This window comes from Coenobita brevimanus, chromosome 110, assembly GCF_032717465.1.
Source record: "Coenobita brevimanus isolate Jiangsu-jjx chromosome 110, ASM3271746v2, whole genome shotgun sequence".
NCBI lineage: Eukaryota > Metazoa > Arthropoda > Malacostraca > Decapoda > Coenobitidae > Coenobita > Coenobita brevimanus.
Window position 1 is genome coordinate 37,126,796 of NC_137063.1, and position 21,554 is coordinate 37,148,349.

General features: G+C 38.8%; 2 protein-coding genes across 4 annotated transcripts in view; both read left to right on the forward strand.

The window, feature by feature from the left end:
- LOC145417342 (coiled-coil domain-containing protein 130 homolog) overlaps positions 1-21,554 on the forward strand; it is a 249,459-nt gene that overhangs the window by 22,451 nt on the left and 205,454 nt on the right. The window lies entirely within an intron of this gene.
- LOC145417343 (maspardin-like) overlaps positions 12-21,554 on the forward strand; it is a 210,176-nt gene continuing 188,633 nt past the window's right edge. Inside the window, exons 1-9 of one of the 2 annotated variants that reach the window (XR_013900494.1) lie at positions 12-52; positions 434-556; positions 4,587-4,721; positions 7,823-7,918; positions 8,920-9,050; positions 10,985-11,093; positions 11,883-11,966; positions 13,737-13,898; positions 18,219-18,344. Coding sequence is in view for 1 of the 2 variants with exons in the window: in XM_080286022.1 (XP_080142148.1) it covers positions 458-556; positions 4,587-4,721; positions 7,823-7,918; positions 8,920-9,050; positions 10,985-11,093; positions 11,883-11,966; positions 13,737-13,898; positions 18,219-18,287 (885 nt within the window). In the remaining variant the exon portion in view is untranslated. Of the gene's footprint in view, positions 53-433; positions 557-4,586; positions 4,722-7,822; positions 7,919-8,919; positions 9,051-10,984; positions 11,094-11,882; positions 11,967-13,736; positions 13,899-18,218; positions 18,455-21,554 lie in introns of those variants that run through there. The other variant, XM_080286022.1, reaches the window with a different exon arrangement.

A 21,554-nucleotide genomic window follows, 5' to 3' on the forward strand; every position in this document is an offset into this window, starting at 1 on the left:
AGACAATTCCATGGAGGGTCTCGAGAATCGCGTAAAGATTCTGTGTTACTAGGTGAGACTATCGTTTAGAAGGGTACAGACAAGCAAATTATACGAAGTATAGTATCAGTATGGTTAGTTGTCATTCATGGATAGTACGCTTAGAAGTGTATGAAAGTTCTTAAATATGCTTATACACGTCGTGGTTGTCAACATCAAAGCTACTTTCCCATTGCTGATCAGTATCGTACTGGCACATACAGACTGTAATTTACTTTGATCATGTAGTTCCAGCATGCTCGTGAATATAAATGAATACCTGGCTTGAACTGTAAGTTAGAACATGCCCAGACTTTACAACTTTTCCCCCCCAAAACACTGATGTATTTGACATACCTTACAGCTTCCCACAGAATATTTGCATAATTCTCATACATTATTGTTTTCCTCACAGGGAGGATCCTCTTACTCCCTAGAAATGGAGTTTGAGAGTGAGTTGTCATGTTCTACGGAGTACCGCAGTTTCCGCAGCACTGTACCACTCAGGCAGGTTGTTGTTGACTCGGATGGTGCCAAGGTGAACTTTACTTCAGTGTATAGCATTAACCTAGCATACTTTAGGGATGCCTGGTGATCTGAAGGTCTAAGGATTACAGTAGAGACAACTGTCAGAATGACAACCTTGTCTTCAGTGCCAAAGGTTAACATTTTTGTGCCTGTGCATATTGTGTACCATGGTACATTGTTGAGCTGCCTTCACTTCCACTCCCATGCATAGGTACTTTGTTATTCAGTTGTATTTCATTTTTATGATTTCCAGAAACACTTTAAATGCATTTTGGATTGGTTTTGATACTTCCTTTCTTTTAACCAGTCTGAAACACAGAGCACATATCATCATCATCATCATCATCTGGACCTCCTTTCCCACCTGAGAGCAAGGTGAGAGTATCAGCATCCATACAGCCCAGGTTTGCCCAGTCCAAAGGGCCACTCTTCCATTCACTCATCACTCAAGCCCTTGGAATCCTGGCTGTATTGCATAAACCAAAACAGCTTTCACCTCATTTTGTAGCTTTACTTAAAAGTATCAGATAGAACATTTATACAGTAGCATAAATGTTGCAGATATCACAGTGACTTTCGAATTGTATTTATGACTAGAATAAAATCATTTTACACACACACACACACATATACATATATATATATATATATATATATATATATATATGTATACACACACACTCATACAGTAGCCCCTCACTTATCCAGACGCTCGTAATTGGACGTGTTCATTATCCGGATGCTGGAGCTTGGCTTTATTAAACCATTATCCACATTTACTTGCTATTATCCGGACGTAAAAGTCCCCAAGAACTTCAGCTGGCCAGCCAACACGTTCAGACATTTGGTATTGTGCCCGCGGGGCTTGAGTTGTTTGCGGTAAGTGGTCCGCAACCCACAGCCAGAGTTAAAATGTCCATCTGCCCCTGTACTGACTGGTCAGAGTCGTGTGCTCGTCCTATCACTCCCAGCGAACCTCCAGCACCCGAGTAATACGACTGTAACCCGCAAGGGGTGTGAAAACATCCATACGCATCCCCACTGAATGTCCAGTATTGCGCAGCCACCTGGTATGTCCTTCCCAACCGCCACCACCTTCGAACATAGAGCACAAGCCATGAGTACATGTTCGGCAACAACTGCCGTCTGCCTCTCTACCGAATGTCGAAAGTCCCCTGGACATGGTGAGTTGTGTTTCTGCATGGCCACTCGACGTCAACCAGACCGCAAGCCACAAGTAAATGTACGGTAAAAGTTCCCATCTGCTTGTTGACAGAAGGGGGAGACTCCTGCCCACAGCCTCACTTCTCCCCCCCTTCCCATCCCTCCTATGTCCTCCCAGCTCCCCCTTCACCCCTTCAGTCCCTACCCTTCTTCGTGATGATAGCACCAACACTTGAGTTTTCAAAGTTTTTTTTACAATTTATTTGACTAATATTGATCCTATCGAAATTCCGAAGTGACCATGAGAAAGCGCATGAATTTCTGCATCTAGACACATGCTCAACTCTTGGAAGGTGCTGGCAAAATTTTGCACTGGGATGGTGGGAAGTTATAAGAAGGTAAGTTTTACTCCTGAACACCTTATTCTTGTTTCATTTGTGTACTTCAACATAAAAGTTTTATGTATAAACACCAGCGAAGATGATGGTATACCATTTATACCAGTACAGTACTTGTATAACCAATTTCCATTGGCATATGTAGCTGTGGAATTTTTTTTGAGCCCTTGGAGCAATCACTCGTCATAGACAACATTTTCAAACCGTTGTCAGTTTTTTTGTGGATTTTTGTTGGTTATGGATTGTTTTCTTGATGTTTAGCGTTAATGCGAATAATCCTATGTGTGTTTTGATGTCTCGGTATGGCAGAATGACCGGAAAACAGAGTCAAAAGTAGGAGGGATACTTTACATACAGTAGTGTATAGGTTGGGTTTTTTTGGTTTTCATTTTTTTTCCATGGTTTTCTTGGTGTTTAGCATTAATATGGATAATCCTATGTGTTTTGATGTCTCAGTATGGCAGAATGACCGGAAATCAGTGCCAAAATTAGATGTACTGTACATGCGGTAGTGTATAGATAGGGTGTTTTTTGGTTTTCTTTTTTTTTTTTTTTTACATGGTTTTCTTGGTGTTGAAAATTATTTTGGATAATCCTATAAGACCAGAAAACACTGCCAGAATAAGGAGGGGTACTGTACATACAGTAGTGTATAGGTAGGGTGTGTTTTGGTTTTCATGGTTTTCTTGGTTTTTAGCATTACTTTGGATACTTCTGTGTGTGTTTTGATGTCTAATATGACAGAAAGAACAGAAAACACTTCCAAAATAAGGCGGGGGAACTGTACCCTTGATAAAAAATGTATCAGCATCCTTTTAGTGCAAGATATTATGATACATGGACTATGATTTATGGGAAATGACATGGATATGTTGGTACAGCGATTGTGACAGTTGCCATTTAGTAACATCTAACCCCCCACTTTCATACGGTATTGCATTATAATAGGCATTGTGAATTTTGGTGAATTAAACAGGCACGCCAGCACTATTGAGTAAACCAGAGATGAAGCATTTCACATCTTATCCGACCCCAGGGTGCCAAAACTTTCTTTTTCAAGGGTACATACAGTAGTTTGTAGGTAGGGTGTTATTTGGTTTTCAGTGATTTTTCTGCATGGTTTTCTTGGTGTTTGGCATTACTTTGGATATTCCTATCGCAACGAATCATCTGTAGACGCCTTAACTTCCTGAAGCAGACTGGACTCACATGGTTACATAATGCGTGATGCAGTGTGGAGGATGCTAAAAAGACAACCCGGCAACCCAAGCATGGGTGATTGAATACATAAAGTACTCACGCCAATGTACAGGGTGCAACTTTTGAGATTATTTTGTGGATTTTAAATGGAATGTCGCAGCCTATCGATCGGACCCTTTAAAGGGAATGTCACAGCCATGGGGTTAAGTGTTCCAGGGATTGGGTGAATAATGGATAATTGAGAGTTTAAATCCATTCATTAATAACCAATATAATTGCTTTATTTTGGGGCCCCAGTGTATCGCCATTTAGTAAGTCCTTATCATGTGTAACTTTTTTTTTTTTTTCTATTCTTTTTTTGCTAGTAACCTCACAGCAAGTTACAGAAAAATTATCTGCCAGAATTCTATTGCTACAAAGTTGATTTTAAAGTTCAACCAGTTCACAGCACCAGTTATGGAGAAAAATCTTCAGTACAGGTACAGTACTGGGTATACCTCGGTTTAACGATGCAGTTAGTTAGGTAAAAACCCATCGTTAGGCGGGGTATCATATATCGGGTTAGATTTAACATGTAAAGTAATGGGATTCATTTTTCAGCCTTGGGTTCCCCCCCCAACCAAGTTAAAAACCTACCCAAGTGAGCCCAAAAACAAGTTTAAAGCCAATCTAAATGGCCAAATCTGTAAAAGAAGCCAGCCTAAGCTTGACACTTGTAAATAACTCACTAAAACCAATAAACAAATCTGAAAATCATCAAATATATGTCTGGAAAAAATCAAGCTTAGTAAACTGTACCCCAAAATGACAATGTTCACCTCACTTGTGGCTAAAACACATTAAATCTAAAAATAGATTATAAATCAACCCAGACACACAATTTTAGTGTAAGATATCATTTAAATCGGTAAAAAAAAATAAAAACTCATCATTAAACCGGGGTTTGGCCATCGTTAGGTGGGGGTATGGTGTTATTTCTACCCCTTTCGTTAAGCTGAGGTATTGCATCTAGGGGTACTGTATATTGAGGTATACCTGTATTTTGGAACACATCCCCAGCAAATAGTGAGGACTGCCTGGGAATGCCGTTTTTTTTTTTTTTTTTTTTTTCCCCACATCCTGAAGATTTTATTTATTTTAGGATAGACTTAATAAACTGGAGGGGTTAAATATAGCATTAATAAATCTCTTCAGTGCATGAAGCTTTTCAAGAATAAAACTGTTTGTTAGCACTATGAATAAAAAGAATGTCACTCAGATTTTAGTAATTAATTGTAGATCTGGAAGCTTTATGATGCCGGTCCTAGAGGTGTGCGCTGCCCCCTGGTTTGCCTTCCACCTGTCAGCGGAACAGCAGACTGTTTCTACAAACAGATCCTGCCACTTACTGCACGGGGCTACAGAGTCATATCAGTGAGTGAACCTCAGAGTTTGATATTCGTATTTCAGTGGGTGCCAGTTTGTTGAAGCTTTTACAGTACCAAATTACTATTTTTTTTTTTTTTAATTATGGATGCCCATCTTTGAAATGTGCTACTGTATACTGTATGGTAATTTTCACTTTTCTGCAGTTTTGTTGTTGTTATTATTTTTAAAAAGGTAGAAATGATGACATTTGTGTGAGAAAGCTCTCTTTTAAACAGCATGAATGACAATTGTGGTGGTATTTTACATTAATGAAGGTGGAGCATTGGGATGTCACATTAACTCTTGTGAGGCATTGGCATCTCATATTAATGGTGGTGGAATGTTGGTATTTCACATTAATGCAGGTGGGGTGTTGGTATGTCACATTAATGGTGCTAGGGTGTTGGCATCTCATATCATTGGCAGTGGAGCATTGGTATTTCACATTAATGCTGATGGGGTGTTGGCATCTCATATTAATGGTAGTGGGGCATTGGTATTTCACATTAATGCAGGTAGGATGTTGACATCTCACATTAATATTAGTGGGGCAGTGGTATTTCACATCAATGCAAGTGGGGTGTTACCATCTCGTATTAACCTGTACTGCGCTGGAAAAAAAAAAAAAAAAAAACTGATACAGTACTCCTTTATGCTGGCCAATTTTGGATTTTTTTTTTCCGGCTAAGTGGGGTTAATACATCAATATAAGATTCCGTGCACTAATAAAAGTAATCACTAATGCCAGATAGTTGGTTGAATCGAGTCAGGATGGTGCCACTCTACCTCTGAAATCTTTGAGGTTACTGAGAGAGCAGAGCGGCTGTGAGCTTGTGAACCGATTTTAGATTTTTTTTTCTGGCGAAATGGGCTTCATGCATTAATATAAGATCCCTGGCACTAATAAATGAAATCACCAAAGCCAGAAAGTTGGTTGACTCGAGTCAGGTTGGTGCCACTCTGCCTCTGAAATCTTCGAGGTTACTGAGAGAGCAGAGCGTCTGTGAGCTTATGAACTGGTTTTTTATTCTTTTTAATGGGTAAATGGGCTTAATATATCAGTATAAGTTCCCTGGCACTAATAAAAGCAATCACCAATGCCAGAAAGTAGGTTGAATCGAGTCAGGTTCGTGCCACTCGACCTCTGAAATCTTCAGGGTTACTGAGAGAGCAGAGCGGCTGTGAGCCTGTGAAGACTCACTCGTCTCCCGTGCTCCTAAGTCAGTGTTGTAAGTGTAGTGGAGAACTGTCTGAAGTTAGCGAGATGTTATTACCTCCCGTACTTTGGTTGCTTGCAATGACTTCTCGATGCTGCAGGACGTAGATCTACATCATCAGTGTTTCTGAAAGGGACGTAGATCTACGTCGCTAGCGTGGTACGGGGTAATGGTAGTAGGGCATAGGTATTTCACATCAATGCTGGTGAGATGTTGGTATCTCATTAATGGTGGTGAGGTGTTGGTATCCTCATTAATGCAGGTGGGGTGTTGGCATGTCATATTAACTTAATGGTGGTGGAGCACTGGAATCTCAAATTAATGCATTAGGGGACAATAAGAAGTTGTACAGTACAGTATTAAGAGTGAGTTGTTTTACAGAGTGGCCAATTGACAGTAACTACATGCAAGTGAACTTGTGGGATTGGCATTACAATCCCACAGTGTATGCTTTGTTAACCATAAAAAAAATTAATGCAATACTGTATTTTTTCATAATTAGAGCAAATATATTGTACTGTTTTTGCTTTTAACTTGAATGCTGAATTGTAACAATACAGTAAATCAGCACTATGATACGTTGCTTGTCTCCAGGAAAAGCTGTGTGAAGAGTGTTAAACTGTATGGTTATCTTTTTCTTATAATAACAATATATAATAATCTGGTTTGTGTGTCCCAGAAGTGCCAATTTTTCCAGTAGAAAATTGCTAGCACTTGGAACACTTCAATACTTTTTGATAAAAGAAAAAAAGAAAGATAGTATTCATATACAGTGATCCTTTGGTTATAGCAGTTTTGTTATCACTGCTATGAAAATCTACATTGCTTCTGTTAGAGCACATTTATTTTGCAATAAAAAAAGATTCATTATTGTGCACCTGAGCTGGTTTCTGCCAACAATGTTGGAGCAAAATCTGTGGTTTCTGATGGCTTTTGGAAATTGAAAGAAGAGGCCCGATTCAATTAGTTAATGCCTGGTAATGGAGACCACTTACTTTCCACCCCTTATCCTCAGAACCCCTTACCTCCAGCCCATCTCAGGTCTCGATATAGTACATGTTTCATTCTTATTGATCTGTTTCATCATTTTCTCTTAACCTAACCATGCATATGTGTGTTTCTGATACTTAAAACAGTATGTATGTATTTAGTGGGTCTAAATTGTTGTAAGAAGGAAAATTTCGGTTTACAAGTAGAGTGCCTGGATAAATCTGATTTTTTCTGTGCTTTCATTATTGCACAATTTTGTTATCATGAACTACATGCGGTACGAATTATGCGTGATAACCAACCAAGGGATCATTGTACAAACTTAGTGATAACCAACCAAGGGATCACTGTACAAGCTTAGTCTGCAGATGTGACAGCAATTTAAACCATAAAGGTACATTAAAAAAGCAGCAAAAGGGTAAAAATCTAGGTCAAGTTAGAGGAAAGAGAGAACTGTTGTAAAAAGCTCAAGGTATGGAGGAATGAGGAATTGAGACATGGAAGTTTCTACACATAGTGCACACCAGTGGAAATACATGGGATGAGATGGGTTGGTGAGAAACAGTACTGATACAATAGTGGGGTTTGGGGGTTTATCTAGGGAAGTAGTGAGATATGTGCTGCTTGCAGAGCAGCTGTAAGGTAAAGCAAGACTGACACATATAAATATAAAAACATTGATGATAATAAATGTGAGCTAAATTTTATAGGAAAAGAGTCAGGTGTTGGATATGTCTGTTGTGTTTTCTTATAGTGGCTCTTCAGCTATGGTACTTTAATTTGTGTGTGTGTGTGTGTGTGTGTGTGTGTGTGTGTGTGTGTGTGTGTGTGTGTGTGTGTGTGTGTGTGTATCCCCCGTAACAGTCATTATTATCAGCAACATCATCATTTTATCCACAGGTTGAGTATCCAGTGTATTGGACAGTAGCAGAGTGGTGTGAAGGATTCAGACGGTTATTGGATATCATGGAGGTAGACCGAGCACATATATTAGGGGTTGGTAGTAATTATTTTTTTTTTATTAAGTTGTTTTTGTGGCCCCAGGCTGATTTGACCATAAATTAATGCACAGCAGGCAGAAATTGCCCTTCTGCTGCAGTTCACATCTTCCTCTCAGGGGATAGGGAGGGAGTTGAGGGGCATTTGCTGGTTCATGAATCAGTAACATGTCTCACTTGAAGCTGTTTCACTTAATATAGCATTTTGCATGTACATACCTTACACTTTACTCTCTCCAGTATACTGTATATAAATATTGTTAATCAAGCTACCACTAAACAAATTTATGCAAAGGAAAATTTTCTATTCATGAAAGTGTTAAAGTCTCTGTTTAAGCCCTTCAGTTTGAAAGGTCTCTCCCTGGCCAGGTAATTATAAACTTCTGGGGGTAGGAAGATTGAAATAAATTGTAAATCACCAAACTGAAAACATAAAGTGAAAAATGATTGTGGTACCAAGAATTAACAATATTATAACATCATTGTACTGAAAACATTCATTTTTAGCACCATAATCATGTTGCAGGAAGTCCATTAAATGATACCCTTTTTATGTTCATTTGTGCTTTGTACACATTACTCACAGGAAAATTGCCAGTGCAAGTTTTGTGGATACCTATTCACCATTTCAGTCTCGTGATTTACTTTTTAGATTATTCCTACCACCACTAAATGATTTTAAATTGCTTTAAAAAGGTTTCTTGTATGGAGGAGATCAGTGAAACCTGCCCTGAACTCATTAAAAAAAAAAAAAAAAAAAAATTGCATTAATGTTGTTGTTGCTCAATCCTGACTAGTTTGATTGAGCAGACCTGTTGATTGCAGGCTTGTATAGCACAGATAAACAAAATATGTCATGATTTTGAAGGGATTGAGTCAATATGCCACTTTTCACCAATTTACATTATATATCAGTTATGTGGAAAAAGTGGTGATATTTTGAAATACACCCCTGGCATATAACAAGGAGGTACTGCACTTATTTTTACTATATTTCAGGCTTCCCTTGGTGGATTTTTAGCACAGAAGTTTTCCGAGCTGACGTCCAAGTGTCCCCGTGTGGCCTCGTTAATTCTGTGCAACTCTTTCACTGACACAAAAATATTCAACTATGCAGAGTCATCTCCTGTGTAAGTGTAGACAGAGACTTACTGTGTTAATATATTCAGGATGATTGTGCTGTGTTATTTTGTTCTTATTGACACCAGACCATTCTATTTAGCTTTGGGGGAGACCTTTTCAGCTGAAAGGGTATGACAAAGTCTTCATTAACTCCTTTTCTATGAAAGGTTCTTTCATAAAATAATCTGGTGGTTACAGATATAGAGTAGACCCTTGCTATAATAAACTAATAGGGGGGATCATCATCCTCCAAACTTCCATTTTACTTATCACACTGTCCATGTACTTAAATGCACTCACATTTTCTATTTCCTCTGTCTAGCCTCACTGTGTATTCAGTGACAATTTCTCATGAAGACCAGAACTTTACTCATCCCTACATTCACCCGTAGATTCCATTTATTACATACTCTTCCAAACTCATTCACCAAGCCATGCATTTCCCCTTCGTCTTCACCTAACAATACAGTATCATCTGCAAACAGCGGAACAGGAAGTTTCCAAACACTACCCTCTCTCATTAAGTGTGCTGCAACATCCACTGCCCTACCTTGTATCTGTTTTGTAACTTCATCCATATACAAATTAAACAACCATGGAGACATGACACATCCCTGTTTCAGTCCAACATTTAGAAAAATTCTCTCAGTTCGCCATCCACATGCACTGCAGCCCTAGTGCCCTCATACACATTTCACGGCATTCAGCAGCATCCCGTTTACTCCATGTATTTCTAATAGCTTCCATATTCCTTGTCTATCCACTCTGTCATATGCGTTCTTGAAATCCATAAACACAGCATACAACTTCTTTACCTTCTCTAGAAACTTTTCCACACGACACCTTAGGTTGAATATCTGATCTACGCAACCTCTTCCCTTTCTGAAACCTCCCTGTTCTTCTCCAACTAATTCCTCTGTTATTTCCCCAACTCGCTCAGTAAGTATCGTACCACGTACTTTTCATTAATACACTAAGAAGACAAATGCCCCTATGATTACAACACACTTTTTCCTGTGTACAAGGAAATGATTATATTGACTTTCAGTCCCCTGGGACTCTACCTTCCTCCCAGGCCAGTCTTCACATCTTCCATGACCAGTCTACCACTATCTCTCCCTCGAGCTTCAGCATTTCACCACACACTTTATCAGCTCCTTGGGGTTTCCCCATTTTGTCTTTCTTCATTGCTTCCACTACTTCCATCCTACTGATTCCTTCCTTTCTTCTCACTTTCCTCCTCCTCCCAGTCATTCCCCAGCCTCTTATACTAGCATTATTTTCATTCTCTGTGTTTAGCAGTTCCTTAAAATCTTCTCACCATCTGCTCACTTTTTCTTTTTTCTCCACCAACAATCTGCCGTTTCTATCTTTCACTCCTCAACAACCTTCTTTATCACCCAGTCATACTCACTGAACCTCCTTCCAGAACATTTTCTTTCTTTCCCTGATTCATGCCTGGTACATATTTTCCTTGCAGTTCATCTCTTGCATGCATAATAGCTACTTTCTCTTTTTTTTTTTCCATTTCATCTTTATTGGCATAAATGTCAGATTTTTACTTTATTACAGTTTGCAAAAGAAATGGTTTATACATTTTATTTTCTTGACCTACATCATTTAGAAGAATTTGTAATCCTGGCCACGTATCCTTTTCCTCCATTTTAATGCAGGACCATCTCTAGGAATGGCCCTGTGAGTCATGCCTTTGGAGTTTCACAAGGAAGGTGCTTTGCCTTAGCTCCTTAAGAATTTTCATGTGCAAGGTATTTTGCTCTAGCAAAGTCCCAAATGGTGTTACACTGTAGTGAAGCCTAAAATTATTCTGCATCTGTTTATGATCTCTGTACTTTTTTCTCTTACTGACCCATTTAAAATATTGGGAAGAAGGGTAAAAATAATAATGTTAAATACTAGTATATTATTCTGTACTTCTTCACAGCTTTTGGATGATGCCAGGGACATTGCTGAAAAAGATGATCATTGGTCGGTTCCCCAGAAAGCTGATGGATGCTCGCATAGCAGACTCCATAGACTTCATGGTTGAGCGGGTGAGCACTGAATTCTGTCGTATATTTTGGTGGGGTTAAGAAGGGAGGAGGAGAATAAGGAAGGGATATGATATACTGTATTATTGCTTGCTGAGCTGCAGATGTCACATGAGGCACAGTGAAGGACTGCATAGGCCAAGCTGCAAGCCTCAGATGAGATACAAATAACATTAGTTATAAAACAGTGACACAGGATCATAGACTTCCTTACAAAAAATCAGCATGGCAGGAGTTAAATGAAGAAGCAACAAAAATGAAGACAATGGTTTGTTGAGAGGAATAATTGGTAGGTGGTAAAAGAAGATGAAAGGGAAAGAAGAAAGGAGGAGGATATTGGGTGGGTGGGGGAGATAGAAGTTTGCTATGGATAGGCAGCATGTGATGTCACCAGATAACAACAAACCACACTGGCTGGATGCATGCAAGCTTTTTGGAGCCTTTTTAAATTAAATGAAACGAACCAGTTTATCACTTCAGCTGAGCAACAGTAATTGTGTACAGGCTTTTAGTTATATGGCTGAGGAGTTGTAAGCATAGAGGCCATTCATTTCAGACATCAAAGTGACTGTAGAACTGGTAAGCCAAAGGCATATTTAAGTTAAAGATAATGGTGAGCAACTTAATAATCAAATAGGTCTAAGTAGATTAGCTTTGTGTGAGCTTTACCTAGACACCTCATATCACAGTTTTTGCTCAGTAAGGGTTTAGCAACTTTTACATTTTTTCTACATTTTTGTTGAACATGGAGTATACCTTGTGGTTAAAATGTGTCTCTTTTACTTCTTGCAGTTGGAGAGTCTAGGCCAGAGTGAGTTAGCATCAAGATTAACACTCAACTGCTCCCCAGAGTATGTACAGCCTCAAAATGTGAAGGTGAAGTATGCGTCTAATGCACAATACGGTAGCTGACAGACTGGTGTACTTTTGGAAGCATAGGGATTTACTTTTGTGATTCAGTATCTTGTTGTGGTAGTGTGTTTGATAATTTTTTGGAAGGTTATGCATTGTGCAGTAAGTTGTGATAGTTTAGTGTGCCAAGAGAGATTTGCTGTACATGATTGTTTTGGGTTTGAATAGCATTAAGGTGGTATACCATACTGTGCTGTGCGTCATTAGAAAATGTAGATGTAATGAAATGGTCTTGAATTAGAATATTTAAGAGTTTTGTCAAATTTAATATAAAATATTTCTCTTTAGGAGGAGCAAGATTTGTCTGTTGTTAGATAAGTACAGTCACGCCCCTGTATGCGATGGGATTACATCAAGTGAAAACAGATGCATACTGAGGTTGATTTAGCATGGACTCAATGGGAAGAGGGAGGGGGTCAAGAGCCACATGATCTAAAACCTCAAACAATATTTCTGCCACCAACCTACAGTATATCCTAGGCCAGTTTGAGTTGTCACCAAGGGTCCCCCGACAAGGCTGGGGAAGAGCAGTGTGGTGTTTTCCAAGTCACAAGTTTCAGTATTTCACACGCAGAAAGTTCTCTCGCCATTAGTATCGCTCTCTGCATTGTTTGTTGTGCACTTTCACTGTTATTGTGTGATAATGGTCATGTTTAGTTGTGCATGTATACACTGGGTGGCCACTTTGGCCCAAACAAATGACTATTAGCTTGCACGGCTGGCACATGTCTGCATGGGATCATCATTTTCAGCCATGAAAAAAATCATGTAAGTGAATTTTGCTATTGTTAAGCTGAAACTGGGTATAAGTTTTCATTGATCATTCGATTGATCGTGCATTCGACCATTGCATATGGGGACCTGACTGTACATAGTCAAGTTTGGTGTAGATGAGGTTAGTGTTTTACAAGAAGCAAGGTAGATCACCCTTTTAACAGGGTGTCCTGGGAGGAAAGGGCATAACATTGGGAAGTAGTAGATGAGACAGTTATAACCAAAAAATTTTATATTATCCTCCTCCTCTAATCATGTGTTGCCCAGTGAGGAATGTAGGAGCCCGGGGCTAGGCAAGTTGGTCCTGACATTTAAGATGAGAGTGACTAGCCTCACTCTTCCCTGAGTGGCATCATGTGAGCAATAAACCCCAGCCACTCCTCGGATATAAGCCTGCACCTGCTCAATCCGATTGGAGCACCATGATTTGGTTTTATGGTTACCACCCAGCATGGTAAAATCATGTGTCCAAATCTCAACCTTTACTGAGCTAAAAGCACTGATGATCTTGTTGGTGAATTATGAGGGAGACCATTTTTGCCCATGACATCAGTAATTGTAGCTCCATAATGGTTGAAGTTTTGTTGCAAGCTCATGTAACATTTTTAATTTAGAACTGGCTTATCCACCAGTCTAAAGTTATGTTCTATCCTCCCAGCACACCTTGTATAACATTAAATTAGTGTATAGTAAATACATTTTTGGTATATCAGTAAATTTTCTGCCTTTATCATGTTTTACTCTTCTTGTATTCTGGATCCTGCTTCACCCAGATGGGAGAAGGAGGTCAAGATGATGATGATGATGATTGTGATGGTGGTCATGGTGATGATTGTGGTGGTGATGGTTATAATGATGATTATGGTGGTCATGGTTATGTTGATGATTGTGGTGGTGATGGTTATTATGATGATTGTGGTGGTGATGGTGATTATGATGATGATGATTCCTGTCTCCCAGGTTGAAGTTATGATTGTGGATGTGTTTGATGAGTCAGCGTTGAGTCAGACGGTAAAGGAGGAGCTGTACAAGTGTTACCCCAGTTCTCGCTTGGCACACCTTAAGACTGGTGGAAATTTCCCCTTCCTGAGCAGAGCAGATGAACTTAATGTTTATGTACAGGTGAGGGAACTGTGTTACTTTGGACAAGGGTGTCTGTTTGCAGAATACCTTTGACTGTAGAAAGATAATAATATAAAAACCATCCTATTGAAGGATTTAAATGTCACTTATGAGCTGACTAATTGTGAGAAGTACAGTTTAAGTTGTTTTTGTAATGTTGTCTTTGTACTGAAGGAGTTAAAAGAGTGGTTCATAAAAACAAAAGAAAAATACTGATGTTACTGCATCATTGAATAAGACAGAAAAGAGGTATAGGAGAATATGTAGAGAGACAGGTACTGTGTACTCCTTTGAAAAAAGGATGCATGCAGGCAGAGAGTTGAGAAAAATAGTGCCCAGTGTAACAGTGAAAGAGAAAAAGTGATACCACATTTGTCAAAGATTTTGTCTGAGAAAGACTTATGGGAGTTAGTGAGAAGACAGTTGATGCAATGAAAAAAATCTGACTCCACATTAACAGTCCAGAGAGGAGCCTGTGCTTCTGCCATATTAAGCAGTCTTAAGGGCTTGTGATTCTATGTTGTTGTGCAGTCATGAGAAAATCCTTTGATTCAGCCTTAATTAGCAGTCATGAGAAGAGTCTTTGTGGAAGGTTTCAGCTTTGTTTAGTATGCATGAGAAATGCTTTTAATTCAGCTTTGTTTAGTGGTCATGAGAAGAACTTTGGTTCTATGTTAAATAGTCCTGATAAAAGCCTTTGATTCAACCATATTAAGCAATAATGAGATAAGTCTTTGATTTCACTTGTTGATGTTTTTGAGTAACCTTGGTCTGTCCAGCCTAGCGGACCCATCAACCGTAGGCAAGCAACTGCCCCTGCAGGGCCCCATGCAGTGAACTGATGTGGTGGCAAGGTGTGGGGAAGAGTGTGGAGGTTTGGTTCTTGGATGGATGCTGCATTTGTGTCTCTCCACCCAGTTTACAGGGCCATTATAGTAGACTTCACATCACCCTGTTATTTGGTTGTATTGTTATCTTTCCATGTTGTAAGTGGTTTCCTGGGTTACAGGAAGCAGTTAGGTTTGTCATTCAAAATCGAGCAACCTGGAGGAAAGAAGCATAATAAAAATGACAGGAAGGGTGGGAGAAGCAGGACGAGAGGAGGGTGGACACAGAAAAAGAATCCTGCAATAATAATAATAATAATAATAATAATACTGTAATAATAATCTTGTACAGTATTTTGTTTGTGAGAAGTTCCAGTTCTTCCTAACGAATTCACTAGTGCCTGACATTCATTAACATTTTAACAGTTATAGTAATTAGGACCACTCATATACAATACAGGCGTCATAAGCAATGAAAGTTATGATGATTAAATCATGTAATCGTCCATCATAACCCCTCTCCCCAAATCATAGCTTTTTGAAGAGAGAAAGGCTTGAGCTGCCATTTTAAAAGAGTCAGCAGAAGTCAATTTACTTTTATGGCAATAGATTGTATAACTTAGGGGCTGTATAAGAGATGACCAATCAGAGAAAGATAGCTGATGAACAGTTGCAGGCTCTTCAAGATGCAAGGATTCATTTTCTCTTCATAACATCACACCTTGGTGTGCCCACTGAGGTTTCAGCAATCTAGCAAGATACTTTGGTTTGCCAAGCTTAAGAACCTTGAAAGGAGTAAGACACAGTTTAATTTCAGTTTTGGCTTTTACGTCCAACCAGTAAATTAGAAATGAGGTGGTTGTTTTTTTTTTTTTTTTTTTTTTTTGGAGGCCTTTCTGCTCTATTCAACACGGACTGAACTTCTTGAATTGATTATTCAGGAGGCTAATCCATGATGAATTATGATAATTGACATGAGACAAGACCAAAGCATGAACCAGTGTTGAAGAGGCAACATCTATTCAGCAGCTGTCTCACAGAGTACACGTTCCTTATGTGCAGATTACCGTATAACCTCCGAGACTTTATACTTTACATTTGATATATTACATAAATAAAAGGTATAATCAATACTTTTACTGTGGTGACATATAATTTACGTAACCATATAACCAAATTATGGCTCCTGGTGGTTTAGTGAGTAGGCATTCCAATTGGATTGAGCTGGTGCAGGTTTATATCCAAGAGGTGATTGGGGTTTATTGCTCACATAAAGCCATTCAGGGATGAGTGAGACTGATCTTTCTCATCTTAAATATCAGGACCAACTTCCCTAGCTGTGGGCTCCTATGCTCCTCATGGGGCAATGTAGGATTGGATGAAGATGATGGTGAATGACAAGATAAAGCAGCATTGTCTATTAAGCAGTATTTTATCATGAAAAAAAAAAAAAAAATATATATATATATATATATATATATATATATATATATATATATATATATATATATTTTCAATAGAAGAAAGAGTTATACAGGCACAGTACTTCACTAAGCAGTACTGTATGGTGCTGTTGTTACTAATCTTTATTCACTCTCATCTGTGCTCATGCATGTATACATATTCCCCATTTGATGTTGTTGTACTTAGGCCTAATTGTTTCATTGTTAAGCCATGGATGAATTAACATTTATTGATCCACACTGAAGTCAGCAGTGAAAGTATATTTGTGTCTGAGTTGACTGGTGAAATGTTGACAGCATCAGGAGATATAAAAGTGGCGTTAGTCACTGACTTGATAACTGTGATTATATGTGAGTGTGTTGTCCCAGATGGTTGGCTGAAGAGTGCAATTGTAAATGTGTACAAGGGGCAGGGTGATGCCCAGGAAGGAGGAAATTATAGAGGCATAAAGCTTTTGAACCAAATAATGGAGGTAATGGAGATAGATCTAGAAGGTATAATTAGAGAATGAGTGAATATTGATGAGATGCAGTTTGGGTTTATGCCATGCAAAGGGAACACTGATGCCATATTTATTGTTCAGCAGCTTCAGGAAAAATATATAAGAAAGAAAAGGGATTTGTACTTTGTTTTTGCTGATTTGGAGAAGGCCTTTGACAGAGTCCCTGGAGAGGTGGTGAAGTGGGCAATGAGAAAGCATGGGATTGAGGAGTGGCTGGTTAGGGTGTTCATGGCTATGCATGTGGGTGCTCGCACCCAGGTGAGGGTGAATGGAGATTTGAGTGATGAGTCTTTGTGAATGTTGGTGTGCATCAGGGGTCAGTCTTCAGCCCTTTATTGTTATCATGGTACTTGAATCTTTCTCATGTGGCTTCAGAAATGGACTCTTATGGGAGATGTTGTATGCTGATGATTTGGTATTGATTGCAGAGAATGAAGGGAAATAGAGGAAAGACCTAGGAAATGGAGAGATGGTATGGGGCACAAGAGCTTAAGAGTAGATGCAGATAAAATAAAAGTGATGGTATCTAGGGCTGGTGGTGGTACTGTCAGAGAAGAGGGAGAGTGGCCATATGTGATTTGCCACGAGGGCGTGAGAAGTAATTCCATCTTGTACAATGTTTGTGATAAGTGGATGCATAAGAGATGTAGTGGTATTAGAGGTAAACTGCGAGATAATACTGATTTCATGTGTGCGGTGCGTTGGGGAGAGCACATGAAGATTGTCAAGCTTGAAAGGACTGATCTTGCTGGTGAATCTCTTAAGTGTGTGGAAGGGTTTTGTTATTTGGGAGACATGTATGCTGGAGATGGGGCTGGAGCTAGCTCTGTGACTAGGGTGAGAAGTGGTTGGAAGAAGTTCAGGGAGCTCTTGCCTCTTCTGACATTGAGAGGGCTCTCCCTACGTGCTAAGGGGTCTTTGTATGCAGCAGGTGTTAGGAGTGTAATGCTGTATGGTAGTGAGACCTGGGCAGTAAAAGAGGAGGATATTTGCCGGCTCAAACGTACAGAAATGACAATGATTAGGTGGATGTGTAGTTCGTCCCTGCGTGCAAGTCCGGGGGGGCTGGGTTTACAATGGAACAGTTGAGAGGTAGGATGGGACTGGAGTGTATTGGTGTTGTGATGAGGAGAGGTAGATTGAGATGGTTTGGACATGTGGAGAGGATGGGGGATGATAATTGGGTGGGGAAGGTGAGAAGTGTTAATATTGGGGGTGGGGTTATAAGGGGTAGACCGAGAAATACAATGGACGAGGTCATTAACTGTGACCTCAGGGTTAAGGGACTGAACAGGGAGGCTGCAATGGATGGTGCAGCATGGAAAGCCACCATAAGGTGACCAAGGCTGACGCATGCAAGCATGTTGGATCCTTTAATAAATGAAACGACGACGATGAAACGAATTTAAGCTAGGGAAATAAAGGAAAGACATTATAGTACTGATAAAATTAAAATTTCAGTCAAGAATTGTCTGTATCTTTCATCTTAATCAGGACCACGATATTTACTGATGTCTGTCCCCTCAGGTCCACCTCCGAGGCTACGAGGGCACTGATTTGAGTGCCACTGACTCAGGAACCCCAGTTGAACGATAGCATTGAACAAATAGGACACAAGCTTCATGGACATTTACACGCTGTATTAAAGTTGGGGTTGGAACTGAATGAATGGGAAGTGAATGCTTTTGATAGTACTATAATTAGATTGGAACTGGTATATGCACAAGCAGAAGGAAACCAGAAATGAAAGAAAGAAGATATTAAATAAGTGTTAACCTCTTCAATGATGATGTTCTGTATTTCATTCTTGCTGCCTCCAGACACCTGTATTCAGTGTAGGAAAAATTTTGTTGTGAATGGCTGATGAAGTCTGAACTCAACCTATTCAGTTTGAAAAGTCTTTCCTAAGCTGAATAAATTTGTCTGAGGCTAGCAAGAATAAAATCAGAATGTCATTGGAGTATAGGGGTTAAATCACAGTAACTTTGGAGAATGGATGTGTATGGTAATCAAAAGGTAATTATTAAAGGTATGCATGAGAAGGAAGTTGTGAAAAACTGTATACAGTACAACACATAAACAGTATTTTCAATGGAGAAGGTAAAGGTCATAAAATACTATAATGGCAACATGTTATGTATATGATTGTCCTTATCAAATTATTTTCTACAGTATTATAAGTGTAGCTGTACGTTTCCTTTTTATTCAGAAAATAACAAAATTAAACCCTTCACTATGATGTCTGTAAGTTTTCTCCTAGCTACCTACAGGTGACTATATTTGGCATACAGGGAGACCTTTCATTGTGTGTGGATGACGGTAATTATCCGCATCTTGTTGGGTGTGAGAGATTCTGTCCAGTAATGATAAAATCATCATTTAGTAGCCATGATGAACTATAAAAATGGATGTTATAGTGGAAGAGTTTAACTGTATGAATGTATGACCCATACATGAGAAAAAAGTGTAATGTTTTAGTCACTGTTTGTTTACCATAAATTTCAGTGCATGAGTTTTTAAACCCCTTATTACAAGAGGTAACCAAATAGCCAACAAATAGATGTGTGGTGATTGAATGAAATAAGGTGCTCCAACAAGTTGTGGCTCATAAGTGTTTAAACCTGATGGATAGTTGGGATTTATTGCTTACTGTGCCATGAGTGGGTGAGCGACTGGTCTTTCTCACCTTCATTGTCTGTACTGAGTATCCTAGCCCAGGACCTTTACACTCCTGATGGGTCAATAAGGATGCAGCAATAGAAAACATAGAAAATAGAATTATAAGACATCATAATCCTGAAGGAGTTGATGAAGACTATTTCTAACCCCCTTATTACAGAGGTCTCCCCAGTGCTAAATAAAACTGTGTGGCAGCAGTAATGATGTATTATAAAGTCAATAGTGAAGGGCTCAAGACTAAATTTCTGCTGTGTCATGTTAGGTATTTAGGCCATCCAGTCAAGTGCTTTGGCTCCTAGGACATTTGAAAAATTAAGATTGGGAAGTATAAGAATTATAAAAGGATTATTTTTTTATCTACAACTTTCAATAGACATCCCGCTTTTTAAATTGTTATACTTAGGTGATGTAAAATTGTTATACTTAGGTAATGTAAGCATAAGAATTATTGCGGCATGCTGATGTTACACACAAACTATTGTCTGCTTCTGCAATTGTTGCTTATACGCACACAGTGCAATACGTGTAATGCGTAGTCGTATGTAATGATGACTGGATTAATATCATAGCTTGACTCCGTTATTGTGAATGGCCAAAGTTGAATGAATTTGTTTGGCAGTAGCAGTAGTAGGATTTACAGTATAAAAGGTATTAATGTACTGAAGGGATTAATTCTTACAGCCCAGGGACAACTCATTTTATATGAATAATATTGTCAGGTGTAGCCAGAGTAATTAAAAAAAAAAAAAAGTCCCCAGGTTGAAGGGGTAAAGAAAATCTGATTTTTTTTCCCCATGATAGTGAGAGCCCAACCCAAAGGTGAATAAAATAGTCTAGCAGAAGCAAGAATAAAATTTGAAAGGCATCATTAGAATGGAGGGATCATGATGAGCAAAGTGAAGCTTATGTGCGCTGAGGTAAAAAATGAAGTCATATATGGTATGTTGACATCGTGATGGAAATCTTACATGGTATGTTAAGGGTAATATGATGAGAACATTACGTGGTATATTCTGTATAATATGAGTCTTACATGGTGTGTTGAGAATAATGTAATGGAAATGTTTCATGGTGTGTTCAAGAATAATGTTATGGAAATCATACAAGACATGTTCAGGTTAGTTTGAAGGATATCTTAAATTATGTGTTCAGGGTAATGTAGTGGAAATTATATATGGTGTGCTTGTCACACAATGGATATATTACAGTACTGTACATGGTGTGGTTAGGGTAATGTTATGGATATCTTAACTGACGTAAACAAGGTAGTGTCATGGAAATTTTGTGTTTAAGGTCATGTAATGCTATGTTTTTAGCTTTTGTATTCTTTTCACTGCTGTTTTCATGTCATTCGCATCTCAAATGAATTATGTATTTCGTGTACAGGCAAGCCCCAGTTTAACGATGCAGTTGGTTAAGTAAAAACCCATTGCTAGATGGGGTATCATAAATTGGGGACGATTTAACATGTAAAGTACTGTATAGGGATGCATTCTTGAGCCTTGGCCCCCCCCCCCCAACCAAGTCCTAAACTAACCCAAATGAGCAAAAAAAAAAAAAAAAAAAAGTTTAAAGCCAATCTAAATGGCCTGACAGCTGTAAAAAAAAGCTAACAGTGCCTGTCTCGTTTGTACCGAGTCAAGGACTGGAGAATGCGATCTTTGACTCTATTCAAACTTGGTAGAGAAGAAGCAGCAGCATTGTATACAATCCCACCATCAGACGGTCCTGGGACAGTCAAATAAATATTTTGTTATGCATAATAATAATGTATGAATTATGCAAAATCGTCCAAGGTGCAAGTTGTTGACAGAGAATCATTGATGTTTTGATGGGGAATTCTTATGAGGGGGAATGCGATCGATGATGCGATCGGGTTAGCCTTTTCAATGGTCCCTCTTTATGTCATTTTAGCTACTGTTCTGGTTGCTGAGTTCCTTTAGTTATTTCCCTCTTATTTTCCAACATTTATTTAGAAATTCCTTTGTATTTTCAAATCGTTTTCCCTTGAACAGCCCGAATGTAAACACATGCTATATCAGTGTCACAGTTTTCAGCAATGCAGGAAATATTTACTCATTAAGGCTTTCATAATTATTAATGTTTATTTAAATTATTATTATGTATTCCATGATACATTAGATGTTCAGTGGTCAAACACGAAATATTCTTTGTTGAGTTGCC